We start from the raw sequence: 12,346 nt of genomic DNA on the forward strand, positions 1-12,346 counted from the left end.
CTCTTCCCCCCATTAATAATAACAAAGAGCTTACGCTCTAAAATAATTTATTGTTAAGTGTGTAATTGGTAGACATGTATGAGGATCTGATCAATATCAGTTACTATATTAAATAAAAATTAGAACTTTCTCTTACCACTTGGTGAGGGCAAATTAGTCCTAAAATAGTAAAAATGAGTAATTTTGCAATGGAAACATGAAACATTAAATGGATTCTAGTGAGCACTCTAATCTAATAAAATGTATATCAACTATAACAAATATATACACTCAATTTTGTATACTAAATCATAAAAACTAAATGCAATTAAATTGCGAAAGCCTCTATTCCTACCTACTTTAGTAAATAGGAAAGGAACAAAAGAAACCTTCTGATTGTAAATATTTTCATTCCTCTCACTTTAATGACTAGATTTGATAAAATTCCCTTCCATAAATTGGGGTTCTGTAATTAGAGGGTCTCATGTGGGAAAAAAAAGCCATAAGAATTGATTCCGAAACTCTCTTAAACTATCTTGCTGGGACATTAATCCAAAAATTTAATATCAACCAAAATAATATTACATTTGAAATACATCGATTATAATGGATCTAAGCCATTCATGAAATATGTTATTGAAAATGTATATAGTCTCTCGCTTTCCCTCTTCCTTGCAAAAGGATATTGCACTTTGATTAAATAAAGATGTTGTCAGTCCATGAACTGGATGAGAAGAAGTGGGCGTGCATGAGTGATAAAGTATGTTGGAATATCTTTAAACAATTCCATTTTTAATTATTTAAGGTAGGAATTGATGGCATCATAGTTGAACAAAAGATATCAATGTGCTAGATCCATGCATGTCGAGTGATCGAAAAGAATATCCTCAGTTTGATCTAAATTGGAAAGTTAGAAATGGAAATGGCTTTGCATGGCTCATATAATAATAGCATTTTGATAGAATTCATAATGAGGTGGTCTAATCGTATGGTTTGCAGTATGATCTAAAGGAGAGAGGTTGGACCATTTATTCCTGCAGTGTTCTTTATTTTGGCCAACTTTTTAAGTGGATGATACCTATCTTGGGATGCCTAAACACCCTAAGCATATTCACGAAGTTTGATCCATTGGAAGAAGGAAAGTATCTCATATTAAATGGTAAACCTTGGTGCAAGATTTGGATCACTTGATCCATCTGCCCAATAAAGGAACAAAAAGAAGAATATAATATGAGACTATTTATATCATTATTAAATCTCTCTTCTGGTACCATTCAAGGAGATCTCGAGAGCTCGATGCGAGTATATAGAGGCATCAAGAAATAGGAAGGGGGGATGATGCATCACATCCTAAATAGAGTAGACAAGTTATGGGAATTTTGGGAAATCCGATCATCTGTTCAGCTTATCCTTGCAGATCGTCCTCATCTTTTTCGGGAAGTATAGGACGCGCAATGGATCTCGATTGGTTGCCTCGATAATGTGGTTGGCTTACTTGCTCGCCGATTGGGTTGCCACCTCTACGCTCGGCATCCTCTCCAATAATCGGAATAGTACTTCTTATGGTCTTGCAAATAGAGACCTCCACGCTTTTTGGGCACCCTTCCTTCTCTTACATCTCAGCAGCCCTGAGACCATCACTGCCTTCTCCCTGGAGGACAATGAGCTCTGGAGGAGGCACCTCCTTGGCCTAGTTTTTCAGGTTACAATGGCCATCTATGTCTTCGTTGGGTCTTGGTCCAGCACTAAGCTTTTGGTCCCAGCAAATTCGATATTTCTTGCTGGAATTATTAAATATGCAGAAAAGACTTGGGCTCTCTGGCATGAAAGCGAGGGCGTATTAAAGAAGTCCATGGTCACTAACCCCAACCTTATGCACACCTGCTTCGAAATAGTAAAAGAGTTATGCGTAACGAGATGTAATAAAGAGACTAGTACAGCCGAACTTGAGAGAGAAAGAGAGAGAAAGAGAGCTGCAGAGAGGGAAATGCAGCATGTTAGTAGGTCAGAACTCCTGTCGATAGCTGATGATTTCTTTCATATTGCCAAGCGCCTCACCATGGGCCTCATCCTAGACTTTAAGGATCGCCAGTTGAGCCAGCCCTTCTTCTGCGCCGCACCTCTGATGCTTTCAAGGTGATTTAGATATAACTCTCTTTTGTTTATGAAGTGCTTTACACAAAATCGATTGCAATTCATACCAAACTAGGACCATTTCTTCGCTGCTTCACTTTGGCATTTATCCTGTCCTCCCTAATTGCTTTTGTGATCATCAAGAAGCATAGCTATGGTGAGGTTGATTTACTAATTATGTACGTATTGTTAGGAGGGGCTGTTCTTCTTGAGTTCTATTCTGTTGGACTACTTGTCTTTCTGAGTGGGCTGTTATCCGCCTTCACAATCTCAAATATTTTTCTTGGCTGTCGAACATCATATTCTCCATCATGTCATTCTTCAATGAACAGAATAAGCCAAGATGATCCAATTCAATGGGACAATGCAATCTTATAGCATTTTGCCTCAGTGATCTGTCACCTGCATCCACATGTAGTCTAAAATAAATCTGGGATAAATTATGGCACATTAGGAGTATTGATGTTACTGATGAACTAAAAGATTTCACCTTTACAATGCTTAAAGAAGCGTCTTACAAAGCAAATGATTCTACAGATTATAAGCATTTTACCACTTGCAGAGGAATGGACACTCTCGAGAAGATGGATATGAAGGAGAAGGCGGTTGTCGATAGTGTCAACAACGTAGAGTTTGACCAAAGCATTCTTCTCTGGCACATTGCCTCCGATATTTGTTGCCGTTGTATAGTTAAAGATCCAAACAACAGAACTCCAACACAGAAAATTAGCAATGCATTATCAAATTATATGTTATATCTTCTCATAGTTCGCCATTCTATGCTTACTACTATGATGGGACAAGTCCTATATGAAGGCACTTATAAAGAAGTTAAGAGTTTATTGGAAAATTTCATGTGTATACCAAGGAACGAAACGATGTGGGAGCGTCTTCTCAATATTGAAGGAAGAAAATCAACGTTATTTGATGCGGTTACACTTGCGAAAGAGTTGCTAAAGTTAGAGGAAGACAAGAGATGGAAGTTAATGAGTGGTGTTTGGGTAGAGATGTTATGTTTTGCTGCAACTCATTGCAGAGAATACATTCACGCTAAGCAACTCAGTGATGGAGGAGAGCTACTTACATTTATATGGCTTCTGATGACTCATCTTGGATTGGGAGACCTATACAAAATAGGACAAAGGTGGAAAATATACGAACAAGGGTTAACAATGGAGATCTACAGTTAATAAAGTTATACAAATAAAAAGAATAGGTAAGTAATTCTCAACTACACAGAATTACTAAGCAAATTATCATTTTATCCTTAATTTATCTCATCAATTTTTTTCTCTATCAAATTAAAACATAGGAATAATTATTCCTAGAATAAAAGTCTTTTTTTTTGGGAATAAAAAGATGAATACATATTTTATAACTGTGACTATTCCTGAAGGCTTGACAGTTTATTAAAATAGAAGAAGCCCTAACAATACAGAAATAGAGATAATTTAGCAAAGAAATAGATGCAATACCCAAATAATCTAGCTAGTCATAATAAAATTTCAATTACTATTTTTTCTTTTCTTTGTTTATGATATTTAACTTTTTCAACATATTATATACGTTTTGCAACTAATTTTGCAATATGAAAACTGTAAAAATTAGGTTAAATTCAATAAATGTTCTCAAAATTGGGTTAAATCTCTAACAAAATATTAAGATGAAAAGAATCAATAGAAGGTTTTCTATGAGAGTTTGATAAGAACTTGTATACTTTAATTGTACGAAAGCATAAATTTGAACCAATAATTAGAAGGCAAACAGGTAAAAGTTGAAAGTGGATTGAGAATGAGATGTAGTAGTAGCACCCACTAAGCTTGCTTTACCCACTACTCTTTACATGATCAAATCATACTACACCACTAAGTACTTATGGACAAATAATTGAAGAATGTCTCGTAGTGGCAAAATTTGGTGGAAATTTTTCTTAAATTTGGTAGTAGCAAAAATTTGAACGATTAGGCAATGGACTAATAATATTTGTTATGTCTTTAATATGCCCTTTGACTTGCGGTCCCTAATATTGCATGTGGATAGATGATATATAATAGGACGTGCGGCCACAATATAGCAATAATAAATTTTAGTGGATAAATGTGGGGTATTAAGGGATGAACTCATGACATCCAGAAAACGTAACTCTAATATTACATTAGATAAATTATTAAGCCAAAAAATTAAACTATTAAGTAACATACCAATAATTTATATTATGTCTTTAACAATATAGATTAGAGATTACAAGAAGAACCCTAAGTCATTGACCTATAGGTAATTTGCCATATTAGCAATACTACTTGCGAAGAATGTTACAGATGACTAAAATTTTTTAGAGTAACAGATGGATTATAATTATTAATATAACCTAATTATATTATTACATTCATACACAGCTAGTTTTTCAAGAGGAATAAGGTTCCAATTAATACTAAAAAAAAGAAGTAAGAATACCTCACAAAAAGTTTATTGATCCAATTATGTGGGAGGGGGCGATTTGGGGATTCAGTGTGTGCTAGTGCATCATTTGATGCATTTTAATACATTGATTGTGCCCATCTAATATTTCTGGTAATTGAATAAAGATAACTAGTCAGCCGCCTAGTTGGTTTTAACACATTGATTGTGCGTAGGTGACAGCAATTAACTTAATAATAGGAATTCTACAGCGGATGATGTTATGAACCAGATCTAGAATGATCTGGATGTAAGAAATTGTAAAAATTTATATAGAGGTAGCCTCGGAAGTCGGGGTTCTAATGGATTTAGTTTCACGAGAATCCGACATTTGGATGAAAAGATATTACTAAAATAGTGGAATAAGGTCAAATAGGATAGAACCGTAATTACTGACGTTGAGCGGTCTTCGGAGGATAGTGGATGGCCAAGGGTGGTGGTGGATGAACGTAAGATAGGATGACTGGTGGTGGTGGATGGACGTAAGATAGGATGACTGGTGGTGGTGAACGGACGTAAGATAAGGTGGCAGTGGTGGACGAATGTAAGATAGGGTGGCTGGTGGTGGTGGAAGGTAGCTAGGGTTTAGAAAATCAGAATGGTTCTTGATCTACTTCTAGAAAGATAAAGATGATTTAACGGCTAGGGTAAAAGTAAGGATGAAAATAATAACTTTGGTAAACTCAGATTCCTTCAATGATATGTATCAACTCTTATTTATAGGAGTAAAAATCTCTAGCGGATCGGATCCATATGCGGATAAACTGATTTATTTAAAATTCAAACAATAAGATAAAGCTAGCTAACTAATTTGACTTGATTGGACTTAATCCATGTGGTGAGATCATAATGGATGAACATATTTGAGGTTGAGAATAGAGATACACTAACACACAAAGCAACAGTGGTATTTGCCTTCTTTAATTTTCTTATAACTGGAACCTCTTTATTATCACCAGTTGAGATTGTTTTTTTTTTTTTTCATTTTTTTTCTGTTGGACTATCTCCTCTTATATCGTGATTAGACATTTTTTCCCTTGACTTGTACAGTACTTTTAAAGAAGCCTGATCAGTGTAAAGGTGTATATTGTGGACATTTTTTCTGTTGGACATTTTTTCCCCTGACTTCTGCAGTATTCAGCAATTAATTGAATAATAGGAACTCTGTAGCGAATGATGTTATGAACCAAATCTAAAATGATCCAAACATAAGAAAATTATAAAAAATTATATGGAAGTAGCCTTTGAAAGTTAGGGTTCTAATGGATCTGGTTTCACGAGAATTCGCTGTCTGGATGAAAATAAATTACTGAAATAGTGGAATAAGGTAAATAGGATAGAACCGTAATTAACTGATGTTGCAACGGTCGTCGGAGGGTGGTAGACAGCCAAGGGTGGTAGTAGATGGACGTAAGATAGGGTGGGTGGTGGTGGTGGAAGGTGGCTAGGGTTTAGAAAATCGAGATGTTTCTACAGCTATGATCTACTCCTAGAATGATAAAGACGATCCAACGGCTATGGTAAAAGATAAGGATGAAAATAATAACTTGCGTAAACTCAGATTACTTCAATAATATGTATCTACTCTTATTTATAGGAGTAAAAATCTCTAGCGGATTGGATTTATATACAGATTGGATCCATATGCAGATTATTCAATTTATTTAAAATTTAAATAATAAGATAAAGCTAACAAACTAACTTTACTTAACTGGACTTAACCAATGTTGTCAAATCGTAACAAATGAACATATTTGGGGCACAAAGCAACAAGGGTATTTGCCTTCTTTTACTTTTGTTATCACTGGAACCTCTTCATTATCATCAGTTGAGATTGTTCTATTTTTTTTTCCTGTTGGACTATCTCCTCTTATATCGTGAATAGACATCTTTTCCCTTTATTTGTGCAGTACTCAGCAAAACTTTTAAAGAAGCCTGATCAGTGTAGAGCTGTATATGGGCATTCTCATCTCTTCTGGGTTGATGATCAGGACGGAATAAATGATGGTGAAAGGTGAAGCAGTGCATCAGCTATTTTTTGCTCAACGTTTCATCAGGCATCAGCATAGCAAGAGTGTTTTCCACCAACATAATTCTGACTGCATACTATCTTTTATTATGTTCAACTGACTTCCTGCTTTCTAATTAGCCTTACCATTTACTCTTCGAGGATCTTGCCCCTTTCCCATAACCATTTATTTTTAGTTCTTTTGTGTCCCTATAGTAAAGTTTTCCTGTGTTTCTTCGTCCAATCTTTAGAAAGTACGCCAATGATTAGAATGATATATCTGGAAAATTTAATGATTTCATCTTATCCTTCTCCAAACTTCTATGAATGTTAAGCCTTAATATTCAACTTCTCTTCATGCTAGTTGTGATCTGCTTCTTGTTCCAGGGTCCTCCTTTGCTTAAAGCGTGCCTTGAGGATTGCAAATGCTGCTCAACAGATGGCTAATGTTACAAGGGGAAGCAGTGGGTCCGTTGCACTCTTCATTGAAATACTGAACAAGTATGTATTTGTAGAACATAATCTTCTATTTTCATAGAGTACAGTGAGATCCTGAATAATCTGATTTTTTTTTTAATTTTTTGTAGGTACTTATACTTCTTTCAGAAAGAAAATCCTCAGATCACAAGCTCTGTAATTCAAGGTCTGATTGAATTGATCACGACTGACATGCAAAGCGACAATGCAACTTCTGATTCATCTGCCGATGCTTTCTTTGATATATTCAGTTTCAGAACCAAAAAAGGTGGATCTATGGGTGAAAAATATGAGTCCATAAATTGGGTTGAAGCTCGCACAGAGTCTTGATGCTGACCTGGTATGATCACTCTGGTTTCCAGTCCGTTTCATGTCAACCATGAGACGAATATGGGTTGAACCTTTGTAAATGAGGCATAAATTGCAAAGTTCCCTTCTAAAGCCTGTCAATCTTTGTTATCTATTTGCTGTGGTATACTGGTAAATTGCTAGGAGTGAACTGTTGTATCACCTAGTACTCTCCATTTAGAAAAGTTTTGAAAGTAGTTGTGAGATAGCACCATTTGAAAGTGGTAAATTGCTAGAATTTTTTCAACTTATCTTATGTCTCTAAACTTAAACATTTTATTAGACTAAATTATAATTATTTGTTAATAGTTAAGTAGGACGTTATAAAATACATAATTACCTCCTAGAAATATAGTTTGATTTATAGATGAGTAGTTAGTCATTTGGCTATTTATTAACGATGAAAACACGATGAAAAAACTAACTGTTAATTTGATTTGGACTACTAATTGGAAACCTTTTACTTTTCTAACGCGGTAAACTAAAATTCAACAATTTAATATCAACCTGAATAATATTACACTTGAAATACATCGAGTATAATGGATCTAAGCCATTCATGAAATATGTTATTGAGAATGTATATAGTCTCTCGCTTTCCCTCTTCCTTGCAAAAGGATATTGCACTTTGATTAAATCAAGATGTTGTCGGTCCATAAAATGGATGAGAAGAAGTGGGCCTGCATGAGTGATAAAGTATGTTGGAATATCTTTAAAAAAGTCCATTTTTAGTTATTTAAGATAGGAATTGATGGCATCATAGTTGAACAAAAGATATCAATGTGCTTAGATCCATGCATGTCGAGTGATGTAAAAGAATATCCTCAGTTTGATCTAAATTGGATAGTTAGAAATGGAAATGGCTTTGCATGACTTATATATGCATGAGAAATTATCCAGTGTATATAAGGAGGTATATATTCATCATTTGTTGTTTGGAATTGCTTTGACTAGTGCTCGAAATACAGAAGTAATTGGAATAATAACATTTTGATAGAATTCATAATGAGGTGCTCTAATCGTATGGTTTGCTGTATGATCTAAAGGAGAGAGGTCGGACCATTTATTCCTGCAGTGTTCTTTATTTTAGCCAACTTTTCAAGTGGATGATACCTATCTTGGGATGCCAGAACACCCTAAGCATATTCAAGTAGTTTGATCTAGTGGAAGAAGGAAAGTATCTCAAATTAAAGGGTAAACCTTGGTGCAAGATTTGGATCGCTTAGTCCATCTGCCCAAGAAAGGAACATAAGAAGAATATAATATGAGACTATTTATATCATTATTAAATCTCTCTTCTGTTGCCATTCAAGGAGATCTCGAGAGCTCGAAGTGAGTATATAGAAGCATCAAGAAATAGGAAGGGGGGATGATGCATCACATCCTAGATAGAGTAGAGAAGGTATGGGCATTTTGGGAAATCCGATCATCTGTTATGTTCAGCTTATTCTTGCAGATCGTCCTCATCTTCTCCGGGAAGTATAGGATGCGCAATCGATCTCAGTTGGTTGCCTCTATAATCTGGTTGGCCTACTTACTCGCCGACTGGGTCGCCACCTTCGCGCTTGGGGTCCTCTCCAATAATCGGAATAGTACTTCTTATGGTCTTGCAAATAGAGACCTCCACGCTTTCTGGGCACCCTTCCTTCTCTTACATCTCGGCGGCCCTGACACCATCACTGCCTTCTCCTTGGAGGACAATGAGCTCTGGAGGAGGCACCTCCTTGGGCTAGTTTTTCAGGTTACAATGGCCATATATGTCTTTGTTGGGTCTTGGTCTAGCACCAAGCTCTTGGTCCCAGTAATTCTGATGTTTCTTCCTGGAATTATCAAGTATGCAGAGAAGTCCTGGGCTCTCTGGCATGCAAGCGAAGGCATACTAAGAAAGTCCTTGGTCACTGACCCCTTCCTTTTGTCCAACTACATTGATGGAAAACAAAGATTTCAGGGAGTTGGCGAAGAGGAAGAAAGAAAGCTGCTCGAATATATGGCAAAGAAAGTGAAAGAGATGAGAGAGAGAGAGAGAGAGAGAGAGAGAGAGAGAGAGAGAGAGAGAGAGAGAGAGAGAGAGAGAGAGAGAGAGAGAGAGAGAGAGAGAGAGAGAGAGAGAGAGGAGAGAGAGCAAGAGGAGAGAGAGATCTATAGCTGCAATTTTTTAGGAGAGAGAAATGATGGATGTTAGTAGGTTAGAACTCCTATTGCAAGCTAAAGATTTGTTTCAAATTGCCAAGCTCCTCATTATAGGCCTCAACCTAGACTTTAAGGACCGCCAGTTGAGCCTGCCCTTCTTCTTGAATTGCTCCACCTCCCAAGCTTTCAAGGTGATCGAGATAGAACTTGTTTTTGTTTATGAAATGCTTTACACTAAATCGACTGCAATTCATACCAAACTAGGCCCTTTTCTTCGCTGCTTCACTTTGGCATTTATGCTATCCTCCCTAATTGCCTTCTTGATCATCAAGAAGCATAGCTATGGTGAGGTTGATTTAGTAATTACGTACATATTGCTAGGAGGTGCTGTTCTTCTTGAGTTTTATTCTGTTGGACTACTTGTCTTCTCTAAGTGGACTGTTATCCGCCTTCATAATCTCAGATATTTTTCTTGGCTGTCGAACATCATATTCTCCATCATGTCGTTCTTCGATAAGCAGAGTAAACCAAGATGGTCCAATTCAATGGGACAATGCAATCTCATAACCTTTTGCCTCAGTGATCGGTCACCTACATTCACAAGTACTCTCAAAAAAGTCTGGGATAAATTATGGCACACTAGGAGTTATCTTGTTACTTATGAGCTAAAAATTTTCATCTTTGAGATGCTCATAAAAGCGTGTTGTGATACACATTATTTCAAAGATTTTAAGCATTTTACCACTTGCAGAGGAATGGACACTCTCGAGAAGATGGGTAAAATTGACATTAAGATACTTGTTAATAGTGTCAACAACGTAGAGTTTGACCAAAGCATTCTTCTCTGGCACATTGCCTCCGATATTTGCTATCATAGTATAGTTCAAAATTCATGCAACTCAACTCAGAGAAAGTGGATTAGCAAAGCATTGTCAGATTATATGTTATATCTTCTCATAGTTCACCGTTTTGCGCTTACTGATGGGATCGGACAAATCCGATATGAAGACACCTGTGCAGAAGCTAAAGGATTCTTCAATAAGAATGACATACAATCAGATGAAGAGAAAAAGGCATGTGAGGAGCTTCTCAAAGATCAGACTGTTATTCCACTGTCTGAAAGTAAATGGGATACAAGCAAATCAGTGTTACTTGATGCTATTATACTTGCAAAAGAGTTGCTAAAGTTGGAGGAAGAGGAGAGATGGGAGTTGATGAGTTATGTTTGGGTAGAGATGTTATGTTTTGCTGCAACTCATTGCAGAGGGTTCATCCATGCTAAGCAGCTCAGTGATGGAGGAGAGCTACTTACAATTGTATGGCTTCTGATCGCTCATCTTGGAATGGGAGAACAATACATGATAAAACGAAGTATTCTAGGATTATAAATATTTAACCATTTGCAGAGGAATGGACACTCTCGACAAGATACGTAAGAAAGACGTTAAGTCACTCATTGATAGTGTCACAAAGCAGAGTTCGACCAAAGCATTCTTCTTTGACACATTACCTCCGATCTTTGTTACCATTGTACAGTTCAAAATCCAGACAACACAACTCAAAGATAGACGATTAGCAAAGCATTGTCAGACTATATGTTATATCTTCTCATAGTTCGACATTCTATACTTACTGCTGAGATCGGACGAACCCGATATGGAGACACTTGTGCAAAAGCTAAGAGATTCTTCCACAAGAATAACATACGATCAGATGAGGAGGTGAAAAAGGCATGTGGGGAGCTTCTCAAAGTTGAGACTCTATTTCCACCAATTGTAATGTTGTTGAAGATTTGTGCAATAACTGTTGTTTCTTTGCTCAATTCACTATATGTATTTAAATTTTTTTTCACATGTGAGTACTCCAAAGTGGTGCAACCACTACTATGCTTAATTTTAAATATAGAGTTTCTCATCAATATATTTCGTTTTCAAAATTTTAAATACTTCAATTGGAATAGTTCTCTTTTAGACACGTAGACAGCTAACTCATCGTCCCAAAAAGAAACCGGTTAACACCAAGTTTTTTATATTAGATTTAAATTGTTAAACTTTAGTTATCTCAATAATAATAGAAAAAAAAGACAAAGTAAGCACTTTAGACATTGCAATCGGTTGGATTTAAAGAGAGATATCAGATTGGGATCTAAATTGGGTAAATTTACACAAATAAAAAGAATAGGTAAGATTCATTTGATTGTATGTGAGAATACTTGGAACCTCTTCATTTTTGAGGTTTGAGATACACAAAGCAACAGGGGTGTGTTTGCCCTCTTCCTATATTGATGAATATCTAAAACCTCTTCATTATTCATATTAATTTGGTTGAAAGCTCGCATAGAATCTTGATCGAGGATTGTAGAAAAAATGGCTCATCCATGATAAAGCCTCTGGATCTCCCAAAGTAATTTGTCACCGTATTATTTTGCTTAATTTCAACTTATCTCATGTATTTTAAATTTAAACACTTTATTAGACAAAGTTGCAATTGTTAGTTAATTATTAATTAGGAAATACTATCATAATAGCAAATTATATTTATTAAAATTATATCTTTTACCATACACTAAGCAAATTATCATTTTATCCTTAATATTTATCTCATCAATCTTTTTTCTATCAAATTAAAATATAGGAATAATTATTCCTAGAAAAAAAAATCTTTTTTTGGATGAATACATATTTTATAACTGTTATTTTTGACGGTTTATTAAAATTGAAGAAGCCCTAATAATATAGAAATAGAGATAATTTAGCAAATAACTAGATGCAATACTCGAATAATCCAGTTAGTCATAATAAAATTTTAATTACA

General features: G+C 35.6%; 3 protein-coding genes across 3 annotated transcripts; all 3 read left to right on the top strand.

Moving 5' to 3' along the window:
- Positions 1-1,274: 1,274 nt before the first annotated feature.
- Positions 1,275-3,307, top strand: LOC140796482 (uncharacterized). Its single transcript, XM_073149526.1, has 2 exons — positions 1,275-2,115; positions 2,675-3,307. Exons 1-2 carry the CDS (start codon positions 1,460-1,462, stop codon positions 3,300-3,302), a joined length of 1,284 nt encoding a protein of 427 aa, XP_073005627.1. The 5' UTR covers positions 1,275-1,459; the 3' UTR covers positions 3,303-3,307.
- Positions 3,308-6,434: 3,127 nt separating this feature from the next.
- Positions 6,435-7,548, top strand: LOC140796624 (vacuolar protein sorting-associated protein 35B-like). The gene is made up of 3 exons (XM_073149694.1): positions 6,435-6,583; positions 6,965-7,078; positions 7,165-7,548. Exons 2-3 carry the CDS (start codon positions 7,017-7,019, stop codon positions 7,382-7,384), a joined length of 282 nt encoding a protein of 93 aa, XP_073005795.1. The 5' UTR covers positions 6,435-6,583; positions 6,965-7,016; the 3' UTR covers positions 7,385-7,548.
- Positions 7,549-8,732: 1,184 nt separating this feature from the next.
- Positions 8,733-11,247, top strand: LOC140796483 (uncharacterized). The gene is given in 2 exon segments (XM_073149527.1): positions 8,733-9,578; positions 9,580-11,247. Coding segments are annotated over 2 exon segments (2,148 nt in total). The 5' UTR covers positions 8,733-8,771; the 3' UTR covers positions 10,921-11,247.
- The last annotated feature ends 1,099 nt before the right edge of the window (positions 11,248-12,346 follow it).

Source organism: Typha latifolia, chromosome 10 (assembly GCF_019914945.1).
Source record: "Typha latifolia isolate L0001 chromosome 10, TyphaL0001v2, whole genome shotgun sequence".
NCBI classification, from domain to species: domain Eukaryota; kingdom Viridiplantae; phylum Streptophyta; class Magnoliopsida; order Poales; family Typhaceae; genus Typha; species Typha latifolia.